The sequence below is a fragment of the Sphaerodactylus townsendi genome, linkage group LG12 (genome assembly GCF_021028975.2).
Source record: "Sphaerodactylus townsendi isolate TG3544 linkage group LG12, MPM_Stown_v2.3, whole genome shotgun sequence".
NCBI classification, from domain to species: Eukaryota; Metazoa; Chordata; class Lepidosauria; order Squamata; family Sphaerodactylidae; genus Sphaerodactylus; species Sphaerodactylus townsendi.
In genome coordinates, this window is record NC_059436.1 from 21537796 (window position 1) to 21560654 (window position 22859).

General features: G+C 50.7%; 1 protein-coding gene across 2 annotated transcripts in view; it reads left to right on the forward strand.

Moving 5' to 3' along the window:
- USP2 (ubiquitin specific peptidase 2) overlaps positions 1 to 22859 on the forward strand; it is an 80764-nt gene that overhangs the window by 52319 nt on the left and 5586 nt on the right. Inside the window, exons 1-5 of one of the 2 annotated variants that reach the window (XM_048513264.1) lie at positions 4136 to 4772; positions 13572 to 13622; positions 17237 to 17360; positions 18673 to 18784; positions 21193 to 21303. In XM_048513264.1, coding sequence (XP_048369221.1) covers positions 4626 to 4772; positions 13572 to 13622; positions 17237 to 17360; positions 18673 to 18784; positions 21193 to 21303 — 545 coding nt within the window. In that variant the 5' untranslated portion in view covers positions 4136 to 4625. Of the gene's footprint in view, positions 1 to 4135; positions 4773 to 13571; positions 13623 to 17236; positions 17361 to 18672; positions 18785 to 21192; positions 21304 to 22859 lie in introns of those variants that run through there. The other variant, XM_048513263.1, reaches the window with a different exon arrangement.

The window sequence follows — 22859 nt, forward strand, 5'->3', positions numbered from 1 at the left end:
TCCTGCATGGGGCAGCGGAGTGTGCGCACAGGCACACAGTCGCATTGTATTTTCGGCATGTCGCTTGTGTCTGTGTCTACTCTTAACAATGCTCCGTGCGCAAAGCTCTGGGCTGCGTGCGCGGGCGAGCATCTGCGTCTGCCTCCACTTCCTCCGTCAGCGGGTCCCATCCACCTTTCTCTACTTTTGTCTGGCTGCCTTCTCCGGAGTGACACAGGGCATGTTGATGAGGGTTTGAAAATCCCCGTAGATAAATAACGTTGCGGAAAAAGGGGGTGGGGCAGGCTCAGGGGATTTATTTTTAACACTGCCAAAAATAGCCCGACCTCATCCAAGCTAAAGTTAGTTTCCTGCAGCGTCTGCACAAAGAGATTTGGTTGGAGGTCGAAGGCGGTGCTGCCAGCTTCGAAAAGAGGTCTGTGGATTCCAAAGGGTCTCTTTGTTTCCCTACTTTTCTTGGACACTGCAGATATACGGAAGGTGGCTGGAATAAGGAGACTGTACTCTGTGCATGCTCAGAGATAGTCTTTCTGCATGCATAAGTAGCTCCCATTCAAACGTGACGCTGTGGTTGAAGAAGCTCTGTGCTGATCTTAGGCACTGCATTTCAATGTGTAAGACATTGGGGGAGCTGAGTTCAGGTCTCCTGCTGTTTACCAACCTCACAGAGCAGCTGCCGGGGAATGGACACTTTGGGTCAGCGTGAAAAGCAGGGGTGGGGGCTGTCCTTCCCAGTCTAGTAGCAATTCAGGACAGGGTGTAGAGAGCTGTTTTTCCTGGGGGGGGGGGGGGGGCAGCTGAGAGAGGACACCACGCAACGCCCTTCCGCACTGATTCACACTGGAAAAGTGGATATGAAGATGGCTATCCTTTTGTCTATTGAAAATGCAATTAACCCCCTTTGTGTTGCTCAAAGATTCACAGTGAGGGGCCAAATTGAAGGAGACACAAGGAGACCGCTGTAAAGATCTCTTAATTGGAAACAGCCACTCCAATCTCCCCATACACCCATTTTGGGGATCAATCCCACTCTCCCTCCCTCCCCCCCAATATAATTTCCCCAACCTCAAACGCACCTCAAGCTTTAAAGCGAAAATAATCTCCCGGAGGAAGAATGGAAGCGGCACAGGGTGAAATGTCTTGCTGTGTGGATCCACGTCTCCCTCTCACAAGCCCCCCACCCCACCCTATAGAAGAAGAAGAGTAGAAGAAGAGTTTGGATTTATTTCCCCCCTTTCTCTCCTGCAGGAGACTCAAAGGGGCTGACAATCTCCTTGCCCTTCCCCCTTCACAACAAACACCCTGTGGGGTAGGTGGGACTGAGAGAGCTCCGAGAAGCTGTGACTAGCCCAAGGTCACCCAGCTGGCGTGTGTGGGAGTGTACAGGCTAATCTGAATTCCCCAGATAAGCCTCCACAGCTCAGGCGGCAGAGCGGAGAATCAAACCCGGTCCCTCCAGATTAGGTATACGAGCTCTTAACCTCCTACACCACTGCTGCTCCTTTGGCTGCTCGCAGTCAAAGAAACAAGCACTTTGGAGACCCTTTTCTGGGTTTGCCCACCCTCTAGGCCTCTTCAGCTCTGATGCTTCCTTCCAGATGTCTGTGACTAAACCACCTTCATGCAAAACCTTTGCAATGGACATCTCTTAGCATTTGGGAGCAGAATTTCCCAGCAAGCTAATGGCTGACTGATGGCAGAATAATCTTTCGCTCTTCTGGAGAGACATTTATAGACCTGTGTAGTTTTATTGCTTGCTTCAAACATCGCTTTCTTACATATGGATTCGATCCGTGCCCATTTTTGTAAGACAATCAGAGGTATCTTTTTTTATCTTCGCCTGGAGGATTTGCGGCTTGTGTCCCAACTGGGCTGGGTATGTTCAAACTGCTCCCGGTGATGAGAAAGAAATGTCAATTACTGTCGGGGAAGGTAGTGGTGCCGGATCACGCGCACACCCAGATTGGAGCGATGTCCTTTCAAGAATTTACAAAGGAGACCAACTTCTCAGGAAGGCCCTTATGCATTGTTTGGGCAAGAGGCACGTCGGTCCAGCCCTGACCAGATTCCACCTTCCAAAACTTCAGCCGGAAATTGCAAGGGCCCCTTTGATGCAAACAATGGAAATTTACTGGGAAACAATTAGATCTGTCATCTGGAATTTATGGCCGGTTTGATCAGGGTGTTTTAAGAGGTCGGCAGAGAAACAGTGGGTGGCGATTGTTCCAGGAGATGATCCCTGTGGTCTGGGGCACGTGATTCAGCCCTCTTGCTGAAGCCAAGCCGGTCTAGGGCTGGCCAGTGTCCAGATGGAAAACCCCATGCATGCCACCTGGGCTGTGGTGATAAAAGAAAGCCCTGATAGAAATTCCAGGTTGGTTTTGCGGAGAAGGCCAGGAGTTCCTCTGCAAGCCATGCCAGCAGCAACGTTGCCCATTTCTGTGCCTCTCGGACCGAGGGTGTTCCATCGGAGGGCTCGCCTCTTCGCAGGAGAAATGCTTGTCATTGAAATTCAAGCTGGTGCAGAGTTTGGCGTCACAACGTCACCCTTATGCAGAACGCTGACATGGGTGTAAGGTGTTGTGACAGACCGGCATTCTGTGCAACCAACAATATGCCCACCGAATGGTGGGGAGTTGCACGGAGCGGCTGTTTGTGGCGAGGGTCCCTTGCCAACCTTTGCCCTCGTTCATCCTGGAGCCTTGGCGTCCAGACTTGTGTTAAGATCAACAGTCTTTGCAAATAGATAGGAGGTGGGATCACTTATTGGTGAGATTATTGCTCATATCACAAATATAGAAATGCCTCCCTAATGCACGGGAGCAGGAAGTTTTTGTCTCGAGCAGACCCCCTTCTGGTCTGCATCTTAGAAGTACTTCTCCCAGATTTGCCAAGAGGTGGCATGTTGGCATAGAAGATTCACCGTGGCACGGGGAAAAGACATACTGCACAGCCTTCCTGTTTCCAGTGTGCACGCTGGGGTCTGGGTTAATGCGGAATGAGTGCCTGAGGTTGGGGTGAAATAAATGAGCCAGTCGGCAGGTCTCATGCCAGCCCTTGGGAGTTTAAGGGCAAGTCCTAAGTATCCAAGATGGAAGATGTCTGACATTGGACGCCCTTGATCTGTTGCTCTGTTGGTTCCCCCCTCTTCCCAATTGACATGGAAGGGTTCGTGTACTGGGGGTGAATGGATGCTGCCCCGCCCCCTTTGCTGGCATTATATTGGATAACAGGCTGTGTGTGGCATCCTGCTGCTAACATTTTGCCTGCATCTCCATGGCTCAGATTTTGGAACGACTTCACTTATTGCAGATTGAGGCACCTGAGTCTTGATTCTAAGCATTGTTAGCACTGACTCAGTGCGTGGACTCAGACATGTGGACCCCCACACCGTTCTTCTCCCTCCCAGAAGAAGAAGAAGAGGAAGAAGAAGAAGAGTTCTGATGTATATCCCCCCTTTCTCTCCTGTAGGACACTCAAAGGGGCTTACAATCTCCTTTCCCTTCCCCACCCCCCACAACAAACACCCCGTGAGGTAGGTGGGGCTGAAAGAGCTCCGAAGAACTGTGACTAGCCCAAGGTCACCCAGCTGGCACGTGTTGGAGTGCACAGGCTAATCTGGTTCACCAGATAAGCCTCCACAGCTCAAGTGGCAGAGTGGGGAATCAAAGCCGGTTCCACAGATTAGCTAATCTGGTTCACCAGAAAAGCCTCCACAGCTCAAGTGGCAGAGTGGGGAATCAAACCCTGTTCCACAGATTAGCTAATCTGGTTCACCAGATAAGCCTCCACAGCTCAAGTGGCAGAGTGGGGAATCAAACCTGGTTCCGAGAAGACAGGAGTGAGTCTTGGGTAGCTCTTTTTTCATACTGAGTTCAATTTCCATCTTAAAGGCAGGCAGATCTGGGCTTTCCACACGTGGTTTTAAACTCCCTAGGCCTGTTTAGCCCCGTTGCTATGACAGTGGAGGTTCTTGGCCCTGTGCCCGGGTTGCCCCTCCTGCTCCCCCCTGGCGTCCCCCCCTTGGTAGAAGGTGCCGCCCTCACTCCACGGAGCCCTTCCCCACTTGCTTGCCTGCCTGCCTGCCTGCCTGCCTGCCTGGGCGTCTCTTCCACCTCCCCTGCTTGATGTCAGAGTGAGTCAAGTGCCGCCAGCAGCTGTGCTCAGCTTGCGAGAGGCAAAGGAGGAAAAGTACACAGCAGCGGCGGCGGCAGCAGCAGCAGCAGCTCCACACCGAAGTTGACAGCTCCGCAGCCCCACTTCTCAAGACGCTTCCCCCTGCTGCAGAGAACCGAGCCAGAGCCCCCATGTGCAACCAAGAAGCCCGGCAGCAGAGCCGTGTCGGCGGAGCTGAACCCTCCCCAGCGAGCAGCGGAGAGGCGTCAAACTTTTCAGAGGTGGGCGAGAAGCTCAGGTAGCTGCTCTCTGCTGCATCAGCCACGTGCCTTCTTCCTCGGCTTGCCCCAGAAGGAAGGGACCTTCGCCAGGCACCCAGAGCCGGGCCTCTTGCCAGTCGAGCCTTCCGCCTCTGAGGTGTGTCTGCCCGGATCCATCGCTCACCTTTGTGACTTCGAGGAGAAGCCCCTGGACCAGAGAGGAGGAAGAAGAGGGGGCCGCCCTGCAGCATGCGGAACTCCTACACGGTCACGATCCCCGAAGAGCCCCCCGTCTCGCCTTTCCACGGCATGCCCAAGGACCTGCGGGCCAGGATGCCCACCCCGGGATCCCTGCTGGTCTCCACCTTTGTGGGGCTGGTGCTCAATAAAGCCAAGGTACCATTCTCCCCCACCCCCATTTCCTCCCTTGCGACACCTTTGGCTGAGAAAGCTTGAGAAGTTGGCAGGCTGTGCTGGTTAATTCATGGCTGGCAGGACGGGAGGGTCGGGAATCGATGGGGGAAGGGAGGACGGGGTCATTGGGTCAGGCGATGCCATGTGGTGTTCAGTGGGCAGCGTGTGGTCATTCCTCGGCAGAGCAGTCCAGCTGTCAACCTCTTGGAAGTCAGGCAAGGGCCGTGGGCTCTGCTCTGTTCTTTGCCACTGATTTTGCCACGGGGGAGGGGATAATCTCTGAGCCCCACTGAGGGCCCAGGTGGTGTCTGCAGGCAGCCAAACTAGCAAGCGGCGCGCGATTCTTGCTCTTTCACTGTCCCTGCAGGGTCCCTCAGCGTATGCAGCTGTGTGGGGGGGTGAGAGGTGAATACAGTAAGGGAGTCAACTGGAGCAGGGCAGAGGGGAGAGCTTCCCCACCCACCAGCTGCACAGTCCTACTCATCCGTGTGGACAGCCGCACTAGAAATGGGGAGGTCTTGCAGGGGTTTGAAACTGTAGGGAGATCTGCCTCCCCACCCTCATTAGAGATAGTGGGCGGACAGAGTTTGCAAGAGCAGCATGGACCTGCGGAAATAATTGCTGAACAGTCAGCTACCTGCCCTGCCTGATCTCCAGTTGTTTCAACCAAGTGGTGGTCCATTCCACCCAAGGAGGGGAGCTGCTGAATTGGGGAGGGGGTCCCTGGTGAGACTCAGAAGTCTGAAGTTCCACCCCTTCTCCTTTGGCAAAAGAGGAGGCCCCTTGTAGCTGGGCAGGTTACCCTTCTATCGAGTTATCAGTTCCCCTGCCAGATACCCTTTTGGCTCCTTTTAACGCCCTGGAGAAAGTCATCTTTTGGTGCATGCTTGGCAAAGGAGGAGTTTGAATGCACCTTCTGCTTTGAACTTGAGCGATTGCTGTCAATGCAGATTAATCGGAGGGGAGTGTAAAAGCCAGCTGGCATAAGTGGGGTGTCTGTTACTCCAGATTAGTTAAAGGAGAGCGTGAGGCTGGGGTCTTGTGGCCCAGGGATGGAGCTGGCCGATGGTGCTCCGGGACTCCTGGGTCCTTTGCAGCTGCTCTCCTGCGCCCTGTCTCTGCCCCTCCTCCATGGTGCAGGCGGAATCTTCCTGACCTCACCGGGCCAGAGCTTTAGGGAGTGCCTCCGTTCCATTATTATGTAACGTAATGGCCGAGACTGCTGCACCTGTGGCTCAGGGCAGGTCAGTTCCTTTGTCCGCCAGGTGAACAGAAGAGCTGGGACTGTTATGTAAGAGCTGCCTCTGCCTCTTGCCCGCCCCTCCACTCAGCCTGGGGCCTCCTTGGCTCTACCTTGCTATGCCACAAGCAGCCGGTGCTCAAGAGTTCCAATCCAAGCCAACCAGGGAAGGAAAAACAGGGCACCTTGTCGGGGGAGGGGGGCTGCAAATAGGGAGGGAAGATCTTGACCTTCTCTGTGCTTGCAGAATTATTATTATTATTATTTGGCTGTGATCAGTTTTCCAGGCTGTGGAGCCGTGGTCTGATAGTTTTTGATCCTACCAGATGCCCAACTACAGAGAACACCCCACACTGTGCATTGAGAGAAACATATCCTATCCTGAAATGCCTCTGAAAATGCCAGGAATAAATGCAGGCAAAATGTTAGGGGCAAAAACTACCCGACCACAGCCCCCCTTCCCCAGAAAACTCACAACAGCCCATTGATTCTGGCCATGAAAGCCCTCAACAGTACATTGATCTTGATTTTATTTTATGTGCTTCATTTATATTCCATCTTTCTCCCAGCGGGCACCCAAGATGACAAACATACTCCTGTTCTCTGTTTTGTCCTCACAACAACCCTGTGAGGTAGGATAGACTGAGAGAGTGTGACTGTTCCAAGGTTAGTCAGGAAGCTTCCCTGGCGAAGTGGAGATTCGAACCTGGTTCTCCCAGACCTTCCTCTGACACTTTGACCACTTTGCCACACTGGTCATTGTGGTGGTAGCCGCTTTGACACTCAGTCACCGTGGTGGTAGCCTGTTTTCGAGGCCAGGACATACTTGGAATGAGAAAGCATGCCTCTGAGCACAAGCAGAACCCCTTTCCTTCACCACTGTGTGACCGCTCAACCAGCTTGCTCGTTTGTGGAATGAAGAGTGGGGGCTTCTGGGTTACAGAACGTAACCTCCAAACAGACCAAGTTCAAGGGGATCGCCTGCATTCTCTGCGCCCGTTTCTCTTTGCGCAAGAGTTTCTTGCTTGCGCTGTGTAAGTGTGCTGCTTGTGAGGGATTTGCTAACTGCTCCAATCCCTAATTCCTAGCACGAGACTCAAAGCTTCAGGGCAGGGCAGACCCCGTCATTTTTCTAGGAAATGGGATGACTTTCCACAGGGTTTGTCTTCTTTCGCTGGCTCCCTGCAAGCAGGCTGCTCACCTGAGGCCTGCCAAATGGGGAGGAACGTCACCTGCCCTGCGTGGCCCGGTGACGTGCAGTTCCCCCAAACACCTTCTGTTCCTGGTTCTCTTCCATGGGAAAAAAAAACACCCTCTTTCCTTGGAACATCTCTTGGGCAAGATGGATCCAAAGCCGGGCAAGTCTCACCTGGGCGGCTTGAAGCAAGCAGCCATGCCCTTAAGTTGACTTTGAGATTTGACACTTGAAAGCTTGTGCAGCCAAAATCTTTCGGGTTTCTGTGGTGCTCAAATCTAGACTCAAATCTCACTGCCCAGTGAAGGCAAGCTCTTGCAAGTGTTCTGTTCATGTGCTCAGCCCTGGCCAAAACGGAGAGCGCCTCCTGCTCTCCAGCAGTGGGCCGAGACCCATCTGCCAACCCCCCTCGCCCCACCAGCCCCTGGCATGGCTGAGAACGGGGGTCCATTTGCTTCCTTCATGTGTGACGTGGGCTTCTGTTGTCAGAGTGAGTCGGAGCCGGTCTATTTTGAGCTGTTGTCAGGAACAGGAGGGAACGCTGCCTTCCTCCTACACGGGCACACCAAATGCTGCTATATTGGAGCCGCCGGCAGCGCACAGCCGCCCTCTCCGCCTCTTTGCTTTCTGGGGGACCAGCAATGCAAGAAGCTGACAAAGGCATTGGCACTTGAACCTTTTCAGCCCCGGATCCTGGCCAACGCAAGCAGCTAAAGGCATGGGGAAATAGAGGTGGGAGGCACCTCAAAGGTCATCTAGTCCTGTGGTGGCGAACCTTTGGCACTCCAGATGTTATGGACTACAATTCCCATCAGCCCCTCCCAGCATGGCCAATTGGGAAGGACTGATGGGAATTGTAGTCCATAACATCTGGAGTGCCAAAGGTTCGCCACCACTGAATTCTAGTCCAACCCCCGCACAACTCAGGAAATTCACAGCTACTTCGCCCAGCTCCTCCAGTGATCCCTGTTCTATTCCCAGAGGAAGCAAGTGACCTGCAGGAAAAATTTTTCCTGAACTCAGAGTGGCAATCAGCATTGCCCTGGGCACGCAAGAAAGGGCTACTAGAGCTGAGCGTGGACTCATCCTTTTCTGCTCTCTTGCTCTCTCTCTCTCTCTCTCTCTCTCTCTCTCTCTCTCTCTTTCTCTCCTGATTTGCACAGCCTGACCAGATCTCCCGATCCAGAACGCTGCCTCTCCCAGGAAAGGGAAATCCAACCTGTGTTGGATTAGATCGTGCAAGTCATGATTCCAGCTTTCCTACTGGCCAAGCTGGGAAGCTAATGCTCAGAGTGAAGTGACCCCAACACCTGAGCATTGGAGGCATACTGCTGCTGACTGTGGAGGCTCAATTTAGCAGTCATGACTAATGGCCATTGATAGACACATCCTCTGAGAATTTGTCTAATCCCCACTTAAGAAGCCGCCTCAGCTAAGGAACAGCATAGAAGCTATTTTGGTAACACGCTCCTTGCATTAAGGGATCCCTGCGGTGAAATCTATCTCGCTTCTAATTTTGGCATGTCCTGCGGTGCTCCCAGGTAGCCGTGTCCTGGACTTTCATTTGTGCTACAGCGAACACGGGTGAAGGTAGTCCCCAAGTGCAAGCACCAGGCCATTACTGACTTGTGGGGTGACGTCACATCTTGATGTTTCCCAGGCAGACTCTGTTTATGGAGTGTTTTGCCATTGTCTTCCCCAGTCACCCACACTTTACTGTCAGCAACAGAGCACTCCTTTTACCAACCTTGGAAGGATGGAGGGTCGATTTAGCCTTTAGCTGGCTGCCTAAAAATGACTTCTGTCGGAATCAAACTCAAGTTGTGAGCAAAGCGTGGACTGCAATAATGCAGCTTACCACTTTTGCACCACAGGGGCCCACATTGACTCAGATTATTGGTCCATTAAGCCCAGTATTGCTGCCTCTACTCACTGGCAGCATCTTTTCAGAGGCTCAGAAATCATTTTTCCCCCAGCCCAGGTATGTACAATTTAACTTACATAGCAGATTTGTAGGCTACCTCTCTGCCAAAAGCTTCCAGACAGCTTAATGTTAAAGTTCCAGGAAACATTAGGAAAAATAAAAACAATGAAAATTAATAAAACAACCAACAGCAACCACTCATAAAACCCAGCAGGTAACAATAGACTCAACAATAGACTATGTGGTAGGAGAGGAATCTAATGAACCAGATATAAATGCATGAAAAATAACTCAACCCAAAGCCTGGGCAAAGAAGAATCAAATGCCCTAACTCAGGGGTGTCAAACTCACGGCCCTCCAGATGTTCATGAACTACAATTCCCATCAGTCCCTCCCAACAGGAGCATTGGCTATACTGGCAAGGCCTGAGGGGAATTGTAGGTCATGTACATCTGGAGGGTCGCAAGTTTGACACCTGTGCCCTAACTTATGAAAGGTAATGATGAGAGACATCAATTGTTTGAGGGGCCGCTGCAGAGAAGGCCCTGTTTTGATCATCGCACCTTTAAAGGTGAAATGATACAGGGCAGGGAGACTGTGGAAGACTTTGAGGGATAGTTAGTATGGGAGCAAGGGGTCCATTAAATATCCCAGTCCACTGAGGACTTTAAAGGTAATGGCTGGTGCTTCGAATCCCATTCAGAAGCAAATCAGTACACAGGGCTGCTCTTTCAGTATGGTCCCAGTAACAGAATTAAGTAACTAAAAGGTCAGTTCTGCTATTGGAAAATCTTACAATGCCCCAGTTATAGTCTTTTCGAATGTCCTATGACTGAGGTATTGTAAGATTTTGCCTCAGCAGGATTGAGGATGATTGGCACATTGTATTATTCTTTTTTAAGAGGACATGACTTTGTGTGGAAGACCTGGGTGCCAATTTAAACAACTTTCCAACAATTAATCTCCGTCATTAAAAGTGTTATAATTGCAATTTGTTGTCTGGTAGTTAAACCCTGTATTATTGGATTACTTTTGAGCACCGAGGAAGGCTAGTTGGCTGAAACATGCCTGTTTTAAAGGGTCAAAAAAGTGTCCCATAGAACCTTTCTGTGTATTGTAATTGCGATATTGTGTGCATAAGGTAGGCTATTACGGGCCTTTTACAAGCTTGGATTATTTTATGTGTGTGCTTTTGACATTTTGCAGTTTTATATTTAGTGGCCCCTTAAACAATTTCATGACCTTTTTAGGCACTTAATCCTAGGTTTGCAGGGTTAAGTTTGTTCCACCTTTTTTCTTGATCCCGAGAATAGACCACCATCAGCAATCTTGCTGCAGACTTTTCCCACAGCTAAATAATCTTCCATGAAGAAGATTTATATCCCCCCCTTACTCTCCTGTTAGAGGACTCAAAGGGGCTTACAATCTCTTCCCCTTCTCCCCCCTCACAACAAACACCCTGTGAGGTGGGTGGGGCTGAGAGAGCTCCAAAGAATTGTGACTAGCCCAAGATCACTCAACTGGCATGTGTTGGAGTGCACAATCTAATCTGGTTCCACAGCTCAAGTGGCAGAGCAGGGAATCAAACCCAGTTCTCCAGATTAGAGTGCACCAGCTCTTAACCACCACACCACGCTGGCTCTTTAAGAATCCTTTAAACCAGATTCCAGGAGTAACTCTGGACCGTTCCTCCTGCAAAGGGCTTTGCTACAGGCCATCCACAGAGAGCTAGCTGGTTGTCTATTCTGTAGCTCACATGAACCCATGAAAGTGCCTTATTTTGAATCAGACCATCCGGCCATCGGAATCAGTGTTGTCTGCTCAGACTGGTAGCCGTTGTCCAGGTCTCAGGCAAAGGTCTTTCACATCACTTGCTACTGGGTCCTTTTAACTGGATCTTCCGGAAATCGAACCTAGGACCTGCTGCATGTGAAGCAGGGGCTTTCCCACTTACCCACAGTTCCTCTCTAAGGGCTCGGGCAAAAGCCTAACCCAGTCCTGTTCCCTTTTAACTGTAGTTGCTGGGCATTGCGCCTTCTGCGTGCAAAGCTTGCGCTTTATTTATTTATAGTTATTTATTCATAATTCAATTTATAGACCGCCCTTTCCCACGACGAGCTCAAGGCATCTTAGCACAATAAAATTGCAATCAAAAATGCAATATTTCCTACGATCACCTTTGAGGGACAGTCTGCTTTTGAAACAAGTTGGCTGGCTAACAGTTTGAGCTTTTTGTTTGGTCTTCCTGTGTTGGAGTCTTCAGAGCTGCGGGCCAAGGGTGACTCCGGGCTGTACTACTGGTACGCTTTGAAGCTTGGCGGGTGGAGGTTAGCCAGAGTGCCGAAGGTTCAGAGTCCCAAATGCCTTCTGGCTGAACCCCCGGGTGCGCTGCTGTGCCAGAGAGGCCAAAACCAGGGTCGCCTTCTTCTCTGTGGGTCTGCCTTCACTCCCCTCTCACTCTCTACCCAGCAGACTGGGCAAAGCTAGACCGGGCTGATTCCTAGAACTGGCAGCCAGACTGTGTTGCTTCTTGCAGCAGCAGGGCTGCTGAGTTCAGTTCCCATCTGGATAGCTTTGGGCTAGTACGTGCATTGGAAAAGGGACTTTGCCTTCCAGCTCTTTAGGTGGGGAGGTCAAGAGAGTCCATTGCAAACAGCCCTGCGGGAGGCCAAAGAGTTAATAAAAGCCTTTGGAACATTTTGCCCTCTGCATTCCACCCCGCTAAGACCTGGGGCTGGGGATTCTTGTAGAATTCGTGCAGAACTGCCTTCCCTAGAAGTATTATCTGAGAGGCTAAAGTGCCCTTCTGACCTTGGCTTTTGAGGAATTTGTTTAGCCCCGCTCTGGCCTTCAGGAGGATATTTTGTTCCTGCCTTGCTTTTGATCTCTTTCTCTCTTCCACTGCTTCAAATGATTGTGAGTTTGTTTGTTTTTTATTACCTGCCCCACGGAGGGAAAGTGACAGATGAAGATATTACTGGGAAAGCCGCTTTGCCGAAGGTGGAAAAATGGAATCGGTTGCGAAACTGATAGAACAATTGCATCAATTGTACTTAGCATTTATTGCTTTCAGATAAGCAGAGGGCTCCTTGTGCACAAACACAGTAATTCTTACAACTCGGCAAGGTCGGGCCCGTATAATTTTCCCCACGTTGCAAGGGGCAGGGGTTGGCTGAGATAGAGAGGCTTGCTAAGGCCGTGAGGTGAATTTGAAGCAGAGATCTGAACCCGGGACTCGCTCTTTCACAGCATAATTGTGTGGCAACTGTGCTCTTCTAGCTACTGAGCAATCCAGACAGGCATTTAGCATTCTTTCAAGAGGCCTCCCAGTATTGCAGCGTCTTTTCCCTTGCAGAGTACTGGATTTCTCCAAGAATAGGTGTTCTTGCTTCCCTCTTCCTCCTTTGAGTCCTAGCACTGCAAACAACATCCAGGGTGTGAAACTCTGAAGCTGCCACAGTTTTCCCAGTTCTGCAATAGCATTAATTACCCTGCAGTGGTCCAGAAACCAATTAATCAGCTGTCAAGTCCCCACCTCTTCCCTGTGTGAAACTTACATCAATCCAACATCCCTTTCATTTCCTGTTTGGTGCCAGTCCCAAGTTCGTTGGTTCAGATGTGACTTGGGGTTGCCAACCTCCAGTTTGGGGCTGGAGAACTTGTGGGATGACAGCTGATCTCCCATCTACATAAACTGCTCAATCAATCAATCAATCAATCAATTAATCAATCAATTAAAAACATTCTCTTGGAAAAAAATGACTGCTTTGGAAGGTGGGATGTATGGTATTATACCCTGCCAAGGTCTTTCCCCGTCCTCAATTCATCCCTCAATTCCACTCTCCCAAGCTTCACTCTCAAATCTCCTGAGAGAGCCAGTGTAGTATAGTGGTTAAGAGCAGGTGCACTCTAATCTGGAGAACTGGGCTTGATTCCCCACTCTGCCACTTGAGTTGTGCAGGCTTATCTAGTGAACCAGATTAGCTTGTGCACTCCAACACAAGCCAGCTGGGTGACCTTGAGCTAGTCATAGTTCCCTCAGCCCCACCCATCTCACAGGATATTTGTTGGGGGGGGGGGAGGAAAAGGAGATTGTAAGCCCCTTTGAGTCTCCTTACACGAGAGAAAGGGCGGATATAAATCCAAACTCTTCTTCTAATACCAGACTTTAAATCATTACTGCAAACTTGGGTTAGGACTGAACAGGATATTGAACGGGAAACTGCGGGTTGTGCAAAACCCCTCACCCATTTCCAGTCCCCCAAACAGTGCTTTGGGAAAGTGGTCTGAGCCCAGCTAAATTGACTCTCGTGCTGCATGGAGAGAGAAGTGGAAAGTTGCCCCCCTGCTTTGAATGTGACCCCTTTTTGCCCCTCAGAGCGAAGTGCTGCAGTTCTCACCCCGGTTCTTCTTTCCCTGCAGAGTTCCAAGGCAGCGCAAGGTCTGACCGGCCTCCGTAACCTCGGCAACACGGTGAGTCCCTTCTACTCTTTTCTCCCCCTTCACATTACTTGAGCATCAGATGGTCTTGAAACTGGCTTAACAATCATACAGAGAACTCTGGGAACTGTATTTCTGCAGCTCTCCTCTATGCTCCCGGGATTACGGCTCCCAGGATTGTTCGCCGGCCCATGTAGCAATTAATGTGGTACAAAACGATGGCCCCTTTCAATCCACTTTCACAAGTGTTTGCAAGTAGATTTTGCTATTCCGCACAGTAAAATCCAGCAGCAAAGTGCATTGAAAATGGATTGAATGTGCATTATTCTGCATGTGTGAAAGGGACCTAAGATGCGTTTCTAGTGTTCATGCCATGGCCAATCAAGCCTTCTGTCACCACGGGCACTCAGGCCGGGTTCCAAACTTCTTGCTTCGGACCCTCGGGCGAGACTGACACCGTCTTTGAAGAAATGGTTGACATAACTAAAACACCTCCGGTGCTCAGTGGTCGGGTTTCTAGAGGTCCAGTGTGATGGGGGGAGGGGAATATTATGGATGGATTTCCTCTGGGACTGGCACACCACTTTCTCATACGCCAGTTCCGGCCAATGCCACCTTGAAGATCATGGCCCGATCAGTGTGGTGGCAAGCTGACTTCGCCTTCATGCGTGCCAGCCCGTCGGGTAGGTTTGTGGTACAGGCTGAGGAAACTTTGAGAGGTCTTTCCTCACCCTCTGGGTTCCTCTTTGTGACAGCAGTTCTGGGAATCCCCAACCTTTAGTACGTGACGTGACGGTTGTGAAACTGTCTGAGGAAACTCACGCGGGCGCCTCCCTTCTTGCCCACCACCGCCCAGTTCCGTTTGAGCCCTGCAAGAAGGGAAATCTGGATCCACAGAGGTCAAACTCTATCCCCGTCTGCGGGTTGTTTACACATCTCTCAGCTGCGAGAAGGCAGGCGAGGCTTCCGGAGGTGTTCTCTAACCCACAGCTGTGTGACAACTGTGGGGAATCAAGGGCAGCCTATGAGTGACATACTCCACAGAGGTGGTAGAGTACAGGGGTGGGGGGTATGAGCAAAAACCTCATGCTGCACTGCGGTGGTTTTCTCAAGGACTGCTCATCGCTCTTGCGAAGCAGGGGGGGAGTGCTAGAACATGGCACATGAAATATAAAAGCAGCCGTGCGCCATGCGCTTGAGGTGTGGGTCGTTATCTGGCATCCCACATCCGCAGTGAAACCTGGACCTTTTCTCGGCTCTGTGGGCATACAAACGTGCTTTCGTTTTATACCAGTTTATCATTGTGCCATGGAGATGCCTACCTGTCGGATATGATACCAGGCTGTTGTACCTTTTGTCAAACGAGCCAGGTGAGGAAGCAGGGAGGGAGGATTTTTTTAAAAAAATGGAAACCCCACATGGTGGTCTGGGTTTATCCTCCCCCTCCCCCCCCCCACGCTTTTTGTTCAGTATTTTCACATCAGAAGTGGATACATTTACCGTGGAATTGTCATTTTCTGAAGTAAAGGAGAATTCTACATTAGAGACCCCAAAGTCCACTCAGAGCAGAGCAGTTCCCAGAAGAGAGGAAATTATTGATGGATTGATTTCATTTATACCCTGCCTTCCTTCTCAATGCAAACCCAAAGTGACTCTCTTTTTTAATCCTCACAACCTCCCTGCGAGGTAGTTTAGGCCAAGAGTGTGTCAAAGATCCAAGACCACCCAGAAAGCTTCCACTGCAGAGAGGGAATTCCAACCTAGATGTTCCAGATCATTCTTTTACATCATTCTCTGCTCTTCCATTTCATCTCCACAACAACCTTTTGAGGCAGGCCAGGGTGAGACTGTGACAGGCCCAAAGTCACCCAGCAAGCTGCCATATCAGAGTGGGAAATTCAAACATAGGTGTTCCAGACCTTTTACAACAGGGGCGGCCACCATGCTGGCAGGGGCTGATGGGAATTGTAGTCCATAAACATCTGGAGCATCATAGGTTGACCACCCCGATTTTCAACAATTCTCCTCTGCTCCATTTTATCCTCACAACAACCCTGTGAGGCCGGCCAGGGTGACTGGCCCAAGGTCACCCAGCAAGCTTCCATGGCAGAACGGAATTTGAACCTGGAGCTCCCAGATCCTACTCCAGCTCTCTAACCACTAGGCACCACTGCAGGGGTGGGCAATTATTTTTTCCATGGGGCCGCATGAGAAACAGAAAATATTGTGGAGGGCCGAGCCAAAAGGCAGGGGGGCGAGGGGCTTTTGAAAGCCCTGCAGAAGCCGGCAGCCAAGGCAACCGGCTTCTGCGGGGCTTTCAAAGACGCCTCGCTCCCCAGCACGGCAGGGGGGGCCAGTCAGGGTCATCTGGCGGGCCGGATGTGGCCCGCGGGCCGTATAATGCCCAGGTCTGCTCCACTGGCTGAAACGATCAAACCAATCTGTAGGAGGGTGGGTTTTTTGGCCACATTAGCAGTGTTTGATTCACTCTGTTGGTTACCCACCACCCAGATGCCATGCCCCCACTACTTGGCTTTCCTGATCTTCACTGCATGCCTCTTAAAAGTCCACACATGAGGTCCTTTCCCCTTAAAAGGCAGCTACAGCAACTGCGGTCCACTCCTGTGCTTTCAAAACGCTTTGAACATACCTGGCTAGGGTGACAGGTCAACCCATTCACAGCAATGCCCCCCAAGGGCCAGCCAGCCTCCCCTGCTTCTAGCAGGAGGAACCATCCCTTGGGTGCAGAGGAGGGCAAATAAAAACGAACCGTGTGTAAATTTTTAAAAATAGCCCATCCATCAGAGCTTCCTCTGCAGCAGATGCTCAGGCAGGAAGGCGTTTGGGAAGATGTGCACGCAGGCACACACTCGAGCAGCGGGAGGGGTGAGGGAAGCGTGGGGCGGCTCGAGCTGTTTTCTCCCCCCAGCATGGCTGGTAGTCTCACCCCACCCACTCATCCCACCCACCACCTCTTGGAAATGGGGAAGGAAATGGAGATTCTGTATGTTAAACGCCTACAGACATCCGGGACATCAGGCCCGTTCTCCAGCCAAATCATCCAAGTTGCTGCTTGTGGTGGCACAGTTAGGGAACACAGTAGTGGTGTAGTGGTTAAGAGCAGGTGCATTCTAATCTGGAGAACCGGATTGGATTCCCCACTCCTCCACCTGAGTGGCAAAGGCTTATCTGGTGAACCAGATGTGTTTCCGCACTCCTACATTCTTGCTGGGTGACCTTGGGCTAGTTATAGTTCTTCGGAACTCTCTCAGCTCCCTCTACCTCACAAGGTGTCTGTGGGAAGGGGAAAGGAGCTTGTAAGCCACCTTGAGTCTCCCTACAGGAGAGAAAGGTGGGATATAAATCCAAACTCCTCCTCTTCTTCTGCCCCTGCAGAGCCATTGACAAGTATGTCATAGGAGCTCTCAAAATATAATTTGCGCTGAAGGGAACGTTCTCTGCACCTCCGCTCACTCTCTCTAATATTTGCCCAGCTGACCAAAAACTGGCAGTTTGGGCAGCATCTTGAAAGGGGAGGGACAGGCTGCATCTCTTTGGGGGTCTGCTCTGACCCATGTGCAGAGTGTTATTACTTGCTCTGAGTATTCCCTGGCCTCAGCTTGACTCGCATTCTTTGCCTCCCGCAGTGTTTTATGAACTCCATCCTTCAATGTCTGAGCAACACCAAAGAGCTTCGGGAGTATTGCCTGCAAAACCAGTACCTCCGAGACCTCAACAACAACAGTCGCATGCAGATGGCTCTCATGGCAGGTAAGGGTCTGCTCAGTAGCGTTGCCAACCTCCAGGTGAACCCCGGAGATCTCCCAAAATTACAGCAAATCTCCAGACGACAGACATCTGCTCCTGCTGAGCTCTCTCCCCTCCCAAACCCCACCTTAAGAACATAAGAACATAAGAACAAGCCAGCTGGATCAGACCAGAGTCCATCTAGTCCAGCTCTCTGCTACTCGCAGTGGCCCACCAGGTGCCTTTGGGAGCTCACGTGCAGGGTGTGAAAGCAATGGCCTTCTGCGGCTGTTGCTCCCGATCACCTGGTCTGTTAAGGCATTTGCAATCTCAGATCAAGGAGGATCAAGATTGGTAGCCATAAATCGACTTCTCCTCCATAAACCTGTCCAAGCCCCTTTTAAAGCTGTCCAGGTTGGTGGCCATCACCACCTCCTGTGGCAGCATATTCCAAACACCAATCACACGTTGCGTGAAGAAGTGTTTCCTTTTATTAATCCTAATTCTTCCCCCCAGCAGTTTCAATGGATGCCCCCTGGTTCTAGTATTGTGAGAAAGAGAGAAAAATTTCTCTCTGTCAACATTTTCTACCCCATGCATAATTTTATAGACTTCGATCCTATCCCCCCTCAGCCGTCTCCTCTCCAAACTAAAGAGTCCCAAACGCTGCAGCCTCTCCTCATAGGGAAGGTGCTCCAGTCCCTCAATCATCCTCGTTGCCCTTCTCTGCACTTTTTCTATCTCTTCAATATCCTTTTTGATATTGATATACCTTCCTCGGGCTCTAGTCCCCAAACCTCCAGGAATTCCCCAAGCCAAGGTTGATTGCTCTACTCTGCTGTGCCCTCCTTCATAAGAACATAAGAACTAGCCTGCTGGATCAGACCAGAGTCCATCTAGTCCAGCATTCTGCTACTCGCAGTGGCCCACCAGGTGGCTTTGGAGCTCACGTGCAGGATGTGAAAGCAAGGGCCTTCTGCTGCTGCTGCTCCTGAGCAACTGGTCTGCTAAGGCATTTGCAATCTGAGATCAAGGAGGATCATGATTGGTAGCCATAGATCAACTTCTTCTCCATAAATCTGTCCAAGCCCTTTTTAAAGCTATCCAGGTTAGTGGCCATCACCACCTCCTGTGGCAGCATATTCCTTCCTATTGCATTGTTTATTGAACGTCCCATCTGTCAATTATATTGACTCAATCCACTCTGTCCAAGTGAGAAAGGTGGGCTAAAAACATCAATCAGCAAAGAAATAGATATTCCAAGGAAATGTAGTTGACCACTCCTAACAAAGCGACCCTGCTGGAATTCAGTTTTTCTTTATTTGTTGTGCTGCAGAGTTTGCCAAGCTGGTCCAAATGCTGTGGACGTCCTCTCCCAATGAGACTGTGAGCCCTTCCGAATTCAAGACCCAGATCCAGAGATACGCTCCTCGCTTTGTTGGCTACAAGTAAGAGTTCCTCTCCTCTGTCCCTCCCCCCTGTGGCTATAATCCATTCCAAGGAGGAGGGGCCAGTGGTTGGGTCATTTGTCATTCCGGAATCTTTACCGCGCTTTGGATTCCTTTGGCTCCGTCCTCCACAGTGATTAAGAGAGCGGTCCAAACCAGGTCTGTTCAGAGGGGCTCGCTGCCAGGAAAATCTTTTCAGGATTGCACTGTACATTCTCAAACAAGATCATGTGCTTGGAACAAACCCAATCAGATATCCAGCATATTTTCCCTTCATACGTATTACCAGCCAGCGTGGTTTAGTGGTTAAGAGCTGTGGACTCTCATCTGGAGAACTGGATTTGATTCCCCACTCCTCCACATGAGTGGTGAACTCTTATCTGGTGAACTGGATTTGTTCCCCCTCTCCTCCGCATGAAGCCTGCTGGGTGACCTTGGGCTAGTCCCAGTTCTCTCAGAACTCTCTCAGCCCCACCTGCCTCACAAGGTGTCTGTTTTGGGGAGAGGAAGGGAAAGGATTGTCGAAGGCTTTCACGGCCAGAATCACTTGGGTGCTGTGTGGTTTCCGGGCTGTATGGCCGTGTTCTAGCAGCATTCTCTCCTGACGTTTTGCCTGCATCTGTGGCTGGCATCTTCAGAGGATCTGAAACGTCAGGCGAGAATGCTGCTAGAACACGGCCATACAGCCCGGAAACCACACAGCACCGAAGGGAAAGGAGTTTGTAAACCACTTTGAGACTCCCTGCAAGAGAGAAAGGCAGAGTATAAATCCAAACTCTTCTTCTTCTACTTAGGGGAGACCCTGATTTAGATCGGAACCACTTGTGGGGTGGGGGAGAGATTAAGTTTCCCCACCAGCTCGTTTCCCCAGTCTCAAATGCCCCACCTATTTAAAATGTGGTTTTGTGGACCACGTTCCCTGTTGGCTGCGTGGCCATGCAGTCACCGTATTGGTGCTGTGCAAATCAGGTGACTGTCCAGCAGGGGGAGCTCTCTCATGCCGCTCAGTTCCCCTCAGAGGTGGGGAACTTCCGTGCAGCCCTGGGGAATGGTTAGAGGGGAGTTCCATATTTCCCCCGTCAGGGAGAATGTACAAACATCCTGTAGATTGGAGTGGTTTTTCCTTCCGGTGGGGCAAATTACAAATCTGGGGGTGCCTATCCTTTCCTTTCCAGTTCTCACATTTTTCTCCCAGTCCATGTCCAAACGAGTCATCAGTGGCTGCATACTCATTTTTTTCTGTCTTTGGGCTTGGATGGTAGAAAAACAGTTTAAAAAGTGAGAAATGCCTTGATGGGGCTGAATCGTCCTTGTCTGTGATGAGATTTCGGGGGGAGGGGCTTGCCTGCTATCTCCCTTTAAGAAATGTCAGGAAACGCCACTTCCTGATCTCGTGGCGTTACATCCTGATCAGTACTCAGTCTCCTAAAGATCCATTCCAAAGTCTCCCATTCGTGTTCTGGACCAATATGTTCTTCTCCTCTCTGTGGTTCCTTCTAAGTGCCCAATAGCAATCTTTCTGTTGAGAGCCAGCATGGTGTAGTAGTTAAGAGCAGGTGCACTCTAATCTGGAGAACCGCGTTTGATTCCCCACTCCTCCACCTGAGTGACAGAGGCTTATCTGGTGAACTAGATTAGGTTGTGTACTCCAACACATCCCAGCTGTAATGTAAAAGTGTGAACAAAACAGACAGAATGAAAGGACCCTGCCTTGCCAGGAGATGTTTGGAGGTCATCATGCCAGCTCTCTCGCTGCAAGATTCTTTTTGCTCACTAGAGCAATCTGATCTCTCACTGTAACAAGATGTAGAGTGAAACAGGCTGGGAATCCCCTTCTCCCCCATGTGGTGTTCTGACTCAATTTGCATTTTATGGCATTGTTTACCACATGAACCTGAGGCTAACCATAAAACCCACACTACTGCCACGTGCTGTTAGACATGTTCGTGCATGTGGGACAGAGTGATCCATGCCAAATGTGTATGTACAGGTGTGTGTGTACAAAGGGTTTAAGGGTTAAGGTAGACCAGACCCTTGGTGATCCATATCTGGATGTTCCCAAGGACCTGTGGAGGAAAGGGGTCAGTGCAGGGCAGAGTGCTCCGTGCAAAACATTAAAGCAATGTGACACACACAGAGAGAGAAACTTTATGTGTGTATAAAAGGTTTAAGGGTTAAGGTAGACCAGACACTTGTTGATCCATATCTGGATCTTCCCAAGCTAAATTACAGCTGCAAGCATCCCTGACTGGTATTGTGGAGGGAGGTTAGTTCTTCCTCTCCTGTGCAACTGGAGACTGCCCTGTGCTTCGATTCTAGAATCATAGAGTTGATTAGATTCCTGAAATCCCATTGGCGGAAGCTGATTGACACCTGGATGATAACACCTGCCTTCCTGCTCTTTGCAGTCAGCAAGATGCCCAGGAGTTCCTACGGTTCCTTCTTGACGGACTTCACAGCGAAGTGAACCGGGTGTTGGTGCGCCCCAAGGCCGGCAGCGACAACCTGGACCATCTCCCGTGAGTTGGGGTGGAATGTTGCAAACTAGGGAAGAACTGGCAAAGAAGAAAGGGTTCAAATTGGAAACAGACATTCAGGGCACCCCCACAGACTGGAGGAGGGCATCTCATTCCCCCCTGCACCCCCTCTTTCCCTTCCCTGGCAGTCCCCATCGCCTGCCCCCTTTTTCCTTCTTTCCTTCCTGCCCACCAGCCAACCTACCTTCTCCTCTCCCCATCTTAGCTTCTCTTCCCCCTGGCAGCCTCTTCCCAGGAAAACTCTTGACCGGATTTTCGAAGGCTTTCACGGCTGGATTCAACTGGTTCTGGTGGGCTTTCCAGGCCGCGTGGCCGTGGTCTGGTGGATCTTGTTCCTGACGTTTCGCCTGCATCTGTGGCAGTTGCCATCTGCCTTACCAGACGCAGTTGCACCATCTCCCAGTTGTGCGGGTTTTTTGGAAGATTTCAGATTTTTCTGCAAACCTGGGGCTTCCTTCAGAGAAATTGCCCCTGTCCGTCCCTATTTATGGATGTACTGATCCACACTCCATAGCACAGTTTGGAATTATGTGACTCTGTTCCATTGTACTCTTTTTCTGAGGCTGATATATTTGTAATTCCCGTGTCACATCTGAGAGAGCAGCTCTCACGTCTGACCAGATGCTCGTCTTTCTTGCAAGGGGACAGGTTCAAGGAGATCCGCACCACATATTTAAATTGGTTTGACATTCATTTCCTCTTCCCAGGGAATGTTGGGAATTGTAGTTCGGGAGAGGAGAACCGAAGGCTCTCTAAAAACAGTGTCGCTTACCGTGACTGTTGCTCCTCTAGTGGTCCTCTGTGCAAGCACGCATGGGACTGCGCTCAAGCCGGCCAGCCACGGAGCTTTTTTGGTAGCAATTTAGAGCTTTAGGTTGTTTGTTGTGGAACTACACAGAGGCCAGGCAGATTAACCAAAAATTCTTAGGACTTAACTCAATTCCAGTTCCTGGGATTCTGGAAAGAAGTGGGGATCTGTCACAGTTAAAGTCTTAAAAACCAATAAAAATTGCCAGTATGACATCCTACAAGACTATCTACCTCTGTTCCTTAGCGCAAGTCAAAAGAACAAAAGAGAAGAGAGTCCCCCACATTAAAAAGTTATAGACAAAAAGTTTTTTATTGCCATGTACATCTGTAACTCGTACATGAATTTAAGACACACTCTTTTTTCCTGGACAGCACTTCTGGGGGGAAACTTAGCCTTCCTTTCGGGTAAACAGTGCATATTAGAACTTACGGGGTCTTTCCCCACTTACCTTCTGCTGCGCGCTACTCCGGGAAAGTAGCGCGGGGTCCAGCGGCGCTCCCCACTTGCAAGGGCAGCAACCACGCAGCCGCCCCGACGCTGCCGCTCTTGCACCACCTCAGCGCGCGTCATTCCTGGCGCTGAAGAAACGGCACCTTTTGATGACCCCGCGCAGAGCACGGGGTCGTGGGGAACCCCGAGAGCGCGCCAGGAATGACGCGCGCTGAGGGGGCACGAGAGTGGCACGCAGCAGAAGGTGAGTGGGGAAAGCCCCATGGTGTCTTTCTCT